The sequence below is a fragment of the Antedon mediterranea genome, chromosome 5 (assembly GCF_964355755.1).
Source record: "Antedon mediterranea chromosome 5, ecAntMedi1.1, whole genome shotgun sequence".
NCBI classification, from domain to species: Eukaryota; Metazoa; Echinodermata; class Crinoidea; order Comatulida; family Antedonidae; genus Antedon; species Antedon mediterranea.
In genome coordinates this window covers 20,979,221-20,991,314 of record NC_092674.1, presented here as the reverse complement: position 1 = coordinate 20,991,314, position 12,094 = coordinate 20,979,221, and the positions used below count along the sequence as shown (strand labels likewise).

Below are 12,094 nucleotides of genomic sequence, written 5' to 3'. Positions count from 1 at the left end.
AACTGAAACCACGATTTTTCGTCGCCTAGCAAATAAGTGCTGTTTTTTTTTAAGCTCTCATGAATATTTAAGAACCGCCCAACATTACCTATTATGGTAAAAGCATTTCCTAATAAGTATAATTGAATAACCAATCGGTTTCCTTCAAAGAAACCGAAGCTAATACAATACATTCGGCGACTGAAGTCGGGACTCGTGAAATTTATAAATGTGGTACGATTTGACTACTGTTTTGTTGTCCATTTTCTGAATAGTCGGAGGTGCATCCCAACAAATTAAAACAATTATAATCAATTGTTTTATCAAGAATAATATTAGTTTAATCGAGTATGATATATTTCTATGCTGTTCAAAATTTGTTGGTGTATTCTCAGGCCTCGAAAGGTAGGTACATTTTCTAGCTGTGAGCGTGGTTTCGGCAACGCGAGACACGTGTGTCAGTATAGGCGATAGCGAGACGTGTGTTGTACTGTGTTGATGCTGATCCGATAGTCGTTAAGTTGTACTGATTACGAGTATCATTGGTCCAGGCCGGCCTGCGATTTTTTTTTTCGTACATAAGTTGGGGACCCCCTCATGAAACGTCACAAAATATACATGAATAATTCATCAGTTAAATTTTCTTGTTCCGTGTTCCAAGCGTATAGCAACAAGAGTGATTACACAAGTGCGGTACGATTCTAGGCCTGTCTCCGCTGTTGTTGCGGCGTGCGATTTCATAGAAGAATAGCGGCGTTTTGTGTGGATTGTCGAAATAATCAGCCTTTAGTTTATGGTGTTTTTAATATAATTTATTACTAAAGAATACGTGTTAAAATTATAGTTTCTATTAATACTATTAGGCCTAATTATTAGTCTCTAAACCCATGTCTATATCTAGTACACTAGTAGTAGCTGTGTGGGTGTGTGTGACGTGTGTGTGTTTGGTATGACACAATCTGAGTAATAAGTCAGCAAAATTAAACAATAAACATTACACAAAAATACATTTTTTATTCTAGTGGGTCAAATCTTCCCATCTCATGTGTTCATATACGCGCATTTTTAAAGTTCATTTGAGTACATGCATATTGTTTGATAATAAAATAGCAGAATTATAAAAATACAGTACACAAATTATACACATTCTTTATTCTTGTGGGTCTAAACTTTCTTTGGGCTATGTCCAATGAATTACTACTTAGTTTAATGTCTTGCCTAGCTGTCGATTAGCCTCGACTCGACATTTTGTGTGAAGAAGAGTGCGCGAAGGCATCGGCGGCACGTGAATTAACTTAGAATCCTAGGCCTACTGTAGAAAGTATCGTATCGCAGTTGTGTAATCACTTCTTGTTGCAATACGCTTGGGTGCACACGGAACAACAAATTTAACTGATGAATTATTCATGTTTATTTTGTGACGTTTCATGAGGGGTCCCCAACTTATGTACGAAAAAAAAAATCGCGGCCGGCCTAGCCTGGTGATCTGATCCCCCCCAAAAAAATACTTTTTTTCAATCAGTATTAATATTATTATTTTATTTTTCATTTATTATTTGATTTATTAGGCTCAATAGGTGCCTAGCTAGGCTACAAGTAGGCCTAGATTATTATAAATAATAATAGCAAATACTGTAATATTATTATTAATTAATAAAATACAGCTTCCATTTGACATTAACATTTTTTTTAAATAATATTTATTATTTTTTCTGACACTTTCAGGAATCGTTGATGATGCAGAGTTCTTTGTCTTTGTGACTTCAAACTGAGAGTGAACTGGATAAAAAGATGACACCGGTACCTACCGACGTTGTCATACCCAAACTATAATTTAATTATTTAAAACAAAATGTTGAATTACAAATATATGTATGTTGCAGAGGATTTAGATGAATTACAATACAAATATTTATGTTAAATGCAAACCTACTACACTATACTCTGTAAATTATGTTATTGCCATGTGGTAGACCTTAAAAATTGAATATTTATTGTATGTTAGGCCTATTTTATATTTTATTAATACTGTATTAGTTTAATATTACTATTAATTTATATTATAGAGTACTAGTTTGTACATGTTTTTACCTAAAAAAAATGAATAAGTAATTTGTTATTCAATCTAATTGCTTGTTTGTTCATCAATAACAAAACAATTGTAAGCAAGTATATAACAGTTCTTGTTAGCCGGTTATTTCAGGTCATATTATTAATATTAGCTAGGCCCGACGCGCCCGATCACAACGTCACTAAGTGACTTTCCGCCCCTGGAACAATCGCTCGCTAATAGGGCTAGGCCTCGGACTCGTATAAAAGCTATTATAATAGTTATGATAAATATTCCTCAACTAAAATGTATACTGTGATAAATAAACAAGTAATAATATACGTTGTATTGGAATGTATTTATTTATATGAATTCTTATACGCGGACAATATAAATAAACATCGCGTATATCGTTCGCTATAAATAAATTCATAAACACGATGACGATGTGTTTACAAAATGGCGGTTTCGCTAGTTTTCGATGGAACAAATAGTGGTACCTTTAGTTTGAATAGTCGGAGCTGCATCCCAACCACCGAATTTTGTATCTTAATATCGTATTCTGTAGCTTATTAATTTTTCTAACAGGGATTTTAAATTCAGGATTGTTCAATTTTTCTAAATATTTTATTTTAACGATTTTCTAGGGTACAATTTCGGAAAAAAGACATTGGTTGATTTTGCCGTTAAATTACAGATTATCGTTTTGTTCAAATACATTTAATTTTACACGACAATATATTAAAACCATTTATGAATTTATTTCACTAACAATATTTTTCCGATAATCAGCTAAATATACAAATATTGTGTTTTTCCAACACCCTAAAATTTAGCAATTTTGAACTAAATTATAAAAGTAGGGCGCCCTCTCCGAGTCGAAATTTGACACGATTTGTCGACTGGCTGTCCCACTGGTAACATGCGGTAAACAATACAAATTAGTTTCACAAATTATTAAAAAATAGCACAAATGTTACAAATGAATTTAAGAAAATAAAGGTGTACAGATTTTATTTCGAAAAAGTGTAGACCTAGACCTACAAAGATAATTTTACATAAAGTGTACAGAATAAATTAACAAAAAAAGGTCACACATACATTAAACTAATTCTTATAAAAGTGTACAGTGTACTTTGGTTATCAGGTATATCAACTTTAGTATTTTAAGTATAGGGCCTATTTGTGGCAAACACACGGTTCCTTTTAATTGTGGGTAGAGGCCTTTTGCCGTTCGTAATTCAAACTGTTCGTAAAATTGAAGTTAATATTCTGAGATTAGGCCTATAGCCTATGATTGCAGCTTATACTAGTCAACGGTCTAAAAGAGCTGTATTGCAGGATGCTAAACATAAAAGTTCATTAATAAACAGTATATTATAACGATAAAGAAACGAATGTACGATACACCAATATAGCAATACAATAACTGATTAACTGAAAACTTGAAGTCTACTGTATTCCTACAATCATTCAAGTAGACATTGTTTGCTGAGTGTATGGTACTTTCTCCAAAGAGAATTCGAACGATGGGCTTTCGGACGTGTTTCTACGGTTATCAGAACGGGTCGATAATGAAAAAAAAAACAAAAAAAAAACAAACAAACTGCCTACTAACTCCCAAAAAATCAATACCTATAAATAAGCTGAACCTACCCCACTAAATAATCTCTTCCATACATCAAAATCGACCGAAAATGATCTGGACATTGAAAAGTGGACACGGTCGTCTGTTCTTCTTTTCTGTTTCCACGGCTTGGGACGACATCCCTGCTAGTGATGTACGGTAGCCATGCGGTCTACACACTTATGATGACCACATCGCATAACATGTTCAGGGAACTTATTTTTCAACTCTCTGATACAATGTTTAAATACAAGTAGACTGGAAACCATTTAGGAACAGGGGTTTCTAATAATAGAAGTTGTTTAAAACTTTAGTTATTGTCAAGGGGAATTGTTCAAGACTTGGAGTAAAAATGGTCAAGACCGGGGGAAAATGGTCAAGACCGGAAGAAAATTAAATTTCACCATTTTATAAGTTTATAGTCATTTATTGTGTTAAAATTCATTTATTATTAGACCTGTATACGTATTCAATAACAAAAAATAACTTTGTTACATTAATAACATATCTTTAGTGGTTAAGGTAATATATTATTTCTCTGTATACTGACGTCACAAATATAGATAAAGAGAGACTGTAACTAAATGTTTATTACTTATTAGGGTTACAGGGAGAGTTCCATACAGCATTAAAAGGTCAATTAATGAGCCACCCAACTTAATTAAGTACCGGTACTTAACAAATGTGCTCAAACTCAATAAGGGTTACAAATCTACAAGAGACTGTAACTAAATGTTTATTACTTATTAGGGTTACAGGGAGAGTTCCATGCAACATTAAAAGGTCAATTAATGAGCCACCCAACCTAATTAAGTACCGGTACTTAACAAATGTGCTCAAACTCAATAAGGGTTACAAATCTACAAAAGAGGACATTTTATTTTTAAACCAGGGTTAAACATTAAAAGGTCAATTACTTGAACTCTGAACATGGGAAAAATACTTGTGTCAATTGACACTTGAACTTGACATCTATACAAGGACGAATAGACTGTGACAATTAACCATGACCTCTGGTCAGCCGTTTTATTGGGGGGCTCTCAAATTTCGACGAAGTCGAAAACTGAAACCCCCATGCTTTTGGGACCAGAGGTCATGGTTAATTGTCACAGTCTATTCGTCCTTGTATAGATGTCAAGTTCAAGTGTCAATTGACACAAGTATTTTTCCCATGTTCAGAGTTCAAGTAATTGACCTTTTAATGTTTAACCCTGGTTTAAAAATAAAATGTTCTCTTTTGTAGATTTGTAACCCTTATTGAGTTTGAGCACATTTGTTAAGTACCGGTACTTAATTAAGTTGGGTGGCTCATTAATTGACCTTTTAATGTTGCATGGAACTCTCCCTGTAACCCTAATAAGTAATAAACATTTAGTTACAGTCTCTTGTAGATTTGTAACCCTTATTGAGTTTGAGCACATTTGTTAAGTACCGGTACTTAATTAAGTTGGGTGGCTCATTAATTGACCTTTTAATGCTGTATGGAACTCTCCCTGTAACCCTAATAAGTAATAAACATTTAGTTACAGTCTCTCTTTATCTATATTTGTGACGTCAGTATACAGAGAAATAATATATTACCTTAACCACTAAAGATATGTTATTAATGTAACAAAGTTATTTTTTGTTATTGAATACGTATACAGGTCTAATAATAAATGAATTTTAACACAATAAATGACTATAAACTTATAAAATGGTGAAATTTAATTTTCTTCCGGTCTTGACCATTTTCCCCCGGTCTTGACCATTTTACTCCAAGTCTTGAACAATTCCCCTTGACAATAACTAAAGTTTTAAACAACTTTTATTATTAGAAACCCCTGTTCCTAAATGGTTTCCAGTCTACTTGTATTTAAACATTGTATCAGAGAGTTGAAAAATAAGTTCCCTGAACATGTTATGCGATGTGGTCATCATAAGTGTGTAGACCGCATGGCTACCGTACATCACTAGCAGGGATGTCGTCCCAAGCCGTGGAAACAGAAAAGAAGAACAGACGACCGTGTCCACTTTTCAATGTCCAGATCATTTTCGGTCGATTTTGATGTATGGAAGAGATTATTTAGTGGGGTAGGTTCAGCTTATTTATAGGTATTGATTTTTTGGGAGTTAGTAGGCAGTTTGTTTGTTTGTTTTTTTTTTTTCATTATCGACCCGTTCTGATAACCGTAGAAACACGTCCGAAAGCCCATCGTTCGAATTCTCTTTGGAGAAAGTACCATACACTCAGCAAACAATGTCTACTTGAATGATTGTAGGAATACAGTAGACTTCAAGTTTTCAGTTAATCAGTTATTGTATTGCTATATTGGTGTATCGTACATTCGTTTCTTTATCGTTATAATATACTGTTTATTATTGAACTTTTATGTTTCGCATCCTGCAATACAGCTCTTTTAGACCGTTGACTAGTATAAGCTGCAATCATAGGCTATAGGCCTAATCTCAGAATATTAACTTCAATTTTACGAACAGTTTGAATTACGAACGGCAAAAGGCCTCTACCCACAATTAAAAGGAACCGTGTGTTTGCCACAAATAGGCCCTATACTTAAAATACTAAAGTTGATATACCTGATAACCAAAGTAGGCCTACACTGTACACACTTTTATAAGAATTAGTTTAATGTATGTGTGACCTTTTTTTGTTAATTTATTCTGTACACTTTATGTAAAATTATCTTTGTAGGTCTAGGCCTACACTTTTTCGAAATAAAATCTGTACACCTTTATTTTCTTAAATTCATTTGTAACAATTGTGCTATTTTTTAATAATTTGTGAAACTAATTTGTATTGTTTACCGCATGTTACAATTGATGATTTCCTACAGATAATAAACCGTTTTGGTGGTTATACTAGTATAACGTTTTAAGCAGCATCACACTCTATGAAAAACAACACATTTTAACCATGAGGTGTAGATAAAATGCAAATAAAATGAGTTGGTTTTTAAAAGTAATCATAAGTACACTTTTTACAAAATATACGAACAACATGGAGGGCTGCAAACTATACGAGTATAAACAAGTAATATAACTCTGCTAGAGAAACACTATCGATATTAACAAACGTAATTATAAACAATGAGATGGTGTAAACACCGAAAAACATAGATTACTGTATAACAATGCAAGAAAAACTTTTTATCCCTATTATCAATTTTTTCTCGCGTCGCTATGTTGACTTTTAAAAAATGGTTTTATCGTAGGTCGAGTACAAATTGGCAAGGTTTAGTTGAATGGGACTCCCACACACCTCTCCCACACTCATTCAGAGTACTATTCTTGTTTGTTATGAGTTGTCAAGAAAAAGTAAAGATATAAAGGATTTGTGAAAAGATATTACACCTGATGAGTTAAATAATGTGTTGGCTAAAATGATGAGTGACCAACAAAATACATATCAGTAGACTTGTTACAGTACGGTACGGTACTTGCAGTATGTGCATGTGTTGCGACGCAATGCGAAACTGTTTTACAATTGGAAAACGCGTCTCCTGTGATGGACAAAATTTAAAGTTATTATAAATTCATAACGAAAATGATTTGTTTGGTGTATTTCCTTTTGTTTTGTCTATTATTTATATAAAAATTAATATATATTTATTAATGTGTACGTGTTTCCTTAATTTGTCATTTCCAGAAACTTCTACGCAAATCAGTAGCTCAGTTTTGTGATTGGTTAATTGTTCTTGTATGATAAACCGTTTAAAATAGTGACGTCATGTTTTTCAGCCTAATATTGTGCCTCGATGATTCCATCAATACCATCAAAAATAAACCATTTACTGCGGAACCTTTTTTTTATTAAATGGTGCTAGATTAATGGATTTTTTCATCATCTACGGTAAATTAAAACATTCAGAGAACTAAAGGTAACAATCAATAAGAGGATATTTACAAAGAACCGTTAAAATGTAGGCCTATGCCGTTATAAGATTTAGCCTGCAAAGCGAAGAACAAGGCCTGTAAAAATTAATAATGCTTATGAACAACGGAAGATTCATAAAAAGGAAAACAAAATCTCGGTAGATAAACGTGTAGAAAAAAAGTGACAATATTTATAAAAACCAAAGTAGTTCTAAGAATATCTAATGGCAATAACCTGCACGTAAACAAATTTCCACTTTTGGCTCCGGTTGAAGGTCTTGTTTTCTGTTAAAATGTATTAAGTGTCAAGAAATACAATTGGTAACCAAAACGTCTTTCTGTATTCGATAATTATGATTTCTCTGAATTTTTTTTTTTTGTTGCAATTATGATAAAAGTAATATAAAATAATACACAGATATCGGTAATTTCTCACGATTGAATTCATAATTTTTATTTACAATACCACTTACAGTAAAAATATCGTAGATGTACATGGTCTTTATTGTAATAATATTAATCACACATATGTAGATAAATCATTGATACATGTACGAAAATATGTGCTATTATTAGTGTTATTATAACGTGTTTTGTTTTTGTTGTTTTTGTTTTTTTTTTGTTTAATCTACCAGTCCGGTTCAAACGTTACAAGTACATATTACTCTTGAAATTACGATTAAAATGCTTTAAAATGGACCTGAAATGGAATTTCGATTTTCAAGAAATTCACACATGTTATTTAAATGTATCAAATTAACACAAACCCATACAAATAAAAACAAAATGTATAGTATTTTGAGTAAAAACGAAATTTTAAGATACCATGGTAAATTAGCGAAAATTACTCACGCCATTGCAATATTCTATTTCAACGGCCGTCGGAAGCCTCTATATTCACGACGTCACATATACACACGATGATATCGAGAGCGTGTATGCCGCCCGAAAGTCAGTGAATGATCGACGGCCTGGAAAGATACGCGAAGCGTTGACACTAATACTAATTTATTCAATATCTAATGTTGTTGAAATATAGGTCCCTAAAATGTACTTCGTTTGTTCTAAAACCCGAATTTAGAAGGCCTACCTCCCAAACCTTTACTAGGCCTAGGCCCCCAATCCAGCGCGCGGAGTCGATCCACCACCCACATCATGCGGCGAGGCTCCGTTTCATGTGCATCCAAGGACCAAAGCGATATCAACAACGTGCTACGCTCATTGTCAAGCCAAAGTAAAATATGAATAAAATTCGTTTTCGAACTGCCTGATTTGTGACAAATAAATTATCATCTCATATTACTAATTTAATTCTGCTAAACTAAAAACTAAAGAAACTAACACATTTTAGCAGTATAAATTACGAACGATATACAAAATACACGAACGGAAAATATGGATACGCATCATTGCGCACGGAGCTGTATCCCGGACAACGTTGCCAGGCCAACTTCGGTATTGCCAGAAAAAAACGTTGATTTTAAGATTTTAAATCGTCATTTACTCGATGAATAACCGTTTATACGGTAATAATTTTATCTAAAAAAATTCTAAATACGTTTCTGCATATGCACAAGCATTTTTTAGAAAATACTCCATAGATTTCAAGAGTTATAGCCAAAAAACTGCAAATTGTCCATTGGAGGGATAGGAATATATTCGCAAAGTGATGTCACCCGCGAATTCTTTTGATTTTCAAATGGGGCTTTCCCCAAAAGGGCCAATTTATATTTTGTAACAATATACATTCTAGCAACACCTAATAGCCCCCAAAACATCATTCTAAAATGAAAAAAATCGAAAATCCATTTCAGGTCCATTTTAAAGAAAAACTTACACACTTATTAAAAACATAAAAAATTGTATTTAACAATTAGAAATACATTACAAGTTACTTTTAAGAAATTATTCGTAAAGTTAATCATTATCCACACAATGTCAAACAATCACATGATTATTAACGATCAATGGAATTAGGCCAAAATCTAAGTGAATTAACTTCAATACAATAATACAACCATTTGTAGGAATATCATCACAAAAATAATTCAACTGGTACTACTATACTAAATGAGAACAGATCATGAACAGTTGATATTCTTGAGATCTGCAATCACTATTAAAGACTGTAATGTTTGCGTAACATTTCTCTCATCTTTTAATATCTCTAAACGTGAGATTTATTCTTGGTAGCTTGATGGATTGATTTTTAGGCAGTGAATGGTACCAGTACTCATTAGTGGGATAATTCATCATTAATAATGTACCGTGTTTAAGATCAACAGTTACTGGCTCAATGATTCTTTTGGGACTCTTACCTCGCGCATCACCATGTCGAAATCTAAACATACGTGTTTGCCCCAATGATACAGAGGCGATTGAACTAAAGTGATCCATGTCTTTCTCATCATCTTTGTGTTCGCCAATGTAATCACTTCCAGTAGCATATCTATAGAGTAACGACAAAATACAATAGAAAATAAGATATTTTAAGATGAGACTAAAAAAAACCCCAATTATCCATTAAAACAATCTTATCTAACAAATTGCAGAAATCATCCAGTATGAATACTGATAATGTTCAATCGTTTTAGAGGTAAACTATAGACCCTTTTAATCAATAAAAAAAAATAAATAAATAAAATAATAAACAAGAATATTTACCGGTTGACCAAAACAAAATTGAAGTAATGTCCTGTAACCGATTTTAAAAGGTCGCGGAGATCTTTCAGGAATGGTGGCCACGGTAAAGCTGGTACTGTATTGCCTGAATATTTGTAAGTTAAGCCTGCATCGCCAAACGAAACCTGCAGAGAGGAAACCATACAAAGAAAGTCATTTATTATTTGGCGAGATGTAAATGAACACGCCTAAATAAAATAATTTACAGTAAAAGAGTAAATTACACCTATAGCTACACAGCGGTAAATAAAGAAAAACAAAGGAAACGATATACAAGTAATTAACAAGTCATTAATACAAAACCACGGATAAAAACATAATGGAACTAACCTGTTTTCTAGGAATATTAAACCACTTTCCATACACTTTCACCTTTGCAAAATCACCGGTAAAATAGTCAATCTCTTCCTCACATTTTTTAAACAATGTATCGGCTGCTCCTTTATCAAGAAGTTGAAGGTAATCACAGTCTAAATTTTCCCCTATTATCTTTTGCACCGATAACTTATCAGGAGGTAGCAAATGATGTTCTGAATTGAATAAACGTCCTCCATTAACGTTTTTGTCAACACCTCCTTCAACAGTAGCTGCATTATCATTACCAACCTCCTCAATCATCTTTTGTATTTCACCGTGTTTTTCAATTAACTTGAACCACTGACTCTTTGGAAGGTTTACACCTTGTTTACCGGGTTTAAACTTTCCTCCTTCTTCAGACTGGTAATAGCGACGAATACACACAAATTGTTCTTCTTTCCAGTTACTAACTACCACATGAATTATGTCCGAAAGGGGGATTCTTACTGCCTCCACCATGTTAATGTCTCTTTGTAAGTCTTCCAGTGACTGAATAATTAAATCAATATTGTTGAAAAGTTTTTGCCACAGCAGAACGGGTAAATTAATACCTAGAGGTCCAGGTTTGAAGGCACCATATTCTTCCGTTTGGTAATACTCTCTGAGACAAACATAAACATCGTCACCCCATCGCTGGGCCACTACATGGCGTTTTTCAGACAAGAAAATCCGATTCTTTGAAGTTATGGAAATCTTTGGTACACCATCGGTCATTACGGCAAAATCTCGGGCGCTCATTCCTGAGGCTTTACTCAAACCTTTACACTCATCTGTTTGACCGTTAAAAGATTTTATAGAATCCATTATATTCGCTGATGTAGAAGCCATCGTTGGTAATTTTAAACTGCTACACTCGTCAGCTTGACCATTAGAACTCCCCATAACTCTTTTCATAGTCCTACGGGCTTTCTCACCAATTGCTAATTTCGGAGTAGGTAAACAGTTGAAACTCATGTTTATAGACTGTAGAGAGTTACAGAGAGTGAAACGAACGATTACGCTTGAATCAGGATATATATGCAGCTCAGTAGGGAAGTAGCCCAGTACAGTAATTAAAAAGATAATGATTGTTATTTCCGGTCAATCGTTTCCGTGACACGTGCGAAACACAATTTAAATATCCTCGCACAACAGCTTAAAAATAGCCTCTGAATTAATCAGGGTATTGACAAGAAAATAAACGAAATGTCTATACCGAGGCAATGAATATTCTCCGTGCATATTTAGTTCGTTGTAAACGGTATCGACTGAAACATACTTCTTATCCAGAACCTCCCGATAAAAATAGTCAATCTGTTCCTCTAGAGACTTCATACAACAAAAATCATGATCTTTTTGACTGCTCCTGTCAAATTCACAACCATAACAATCCGCTTTACTTAAAACCCAACACTTGGCTAACACTTGAGCAGCAAACAATTGTTTAACCAAACGCTCCATTTTCAACATAAATTCTCTCTCCACCTCGTCCAAGTACGTGAATATACAACTTGTAGGCCTGTTACTCCTCTCGACTCCTTCATCTA

General features: G+C 33.5%; 2 protein-coding genes across 2 annotated transcripts; both read right to left on the bottom strand.

Annotated features, from left to right (window-relative positions):
* Positions 1-4,950: 4,950 nt before the first annotated feature.
* On the bottom strand, positions 4,951-10,354 carry LOC140049793 (DNA oxidative demethylase ALKBH2-like). The gene is made up of 3 exons (XM_072094741.1): positions 10,194-10,354; positions 9,848-9,978; positions 4,951-5,009 (listed from the first exon to the last, which is right to left on the bottom strand). The coding sequence occupies exons 1-3, from the start codon at positions 10,352-10,354 to the stop codon at positions 4,951-4,953; spliced, it is 351 nt and encodes a 116-aa protein (XP_071950842.1).
* Positions 9,520-11,861, bottom strand: LOC140048657 (uncharacterized). Its single transcript, XM_072093427.1, has 2 exons — positions 10,194-11,861; positions 9,520-9,978 (listed from the first exon to the last, which is right to left on the bottom strand). The coding sequence occupies exon 1, from the start codon at positions 11,520-11,522 to the stop codon at positions 10,503-10,505; it is 1,020 nt and encodes a 339-aa protein (XP_071949528.1). The 5' UTR covers positions 11,523-11,861; the 3' UTR covers positions 9,520-9,978; positions 10,194-10,502.
* Between the last annotated feature and the right edge of the window lie 233 nt (positions 11,862-12,094).

Coding starts and splice junctions, on each gene's coding strand:
- LOC140048657 (XM_072093427.1), bottom strand. CDS start 11,522: ATGAGTTTCAACTGTTTACCTACTCCGAAATTAGCAATTGGTGAGAAA.
- LOC140049793 (XM_072094741.1), bottom strand. CDS start 10,354: ATGGTTTCCTCTCTGCAGGTTTCGTTTGGCGATGCAGGCTTAACTTAC. Junction 9,979..10,193: donor AATTTTGTTTTGGTCAACCG/GTAAATATTCTT, acceptor GTTACTCTATAG/ATATGCTACTGGAAGTGATT. Junction 5,010..9,847: donor TCGACATGGTGATGCGCGAG/GTAAGAGTCCCA, acceptor ATTACTTATTAG/GGTTACAGGGAGAGTTCCAT.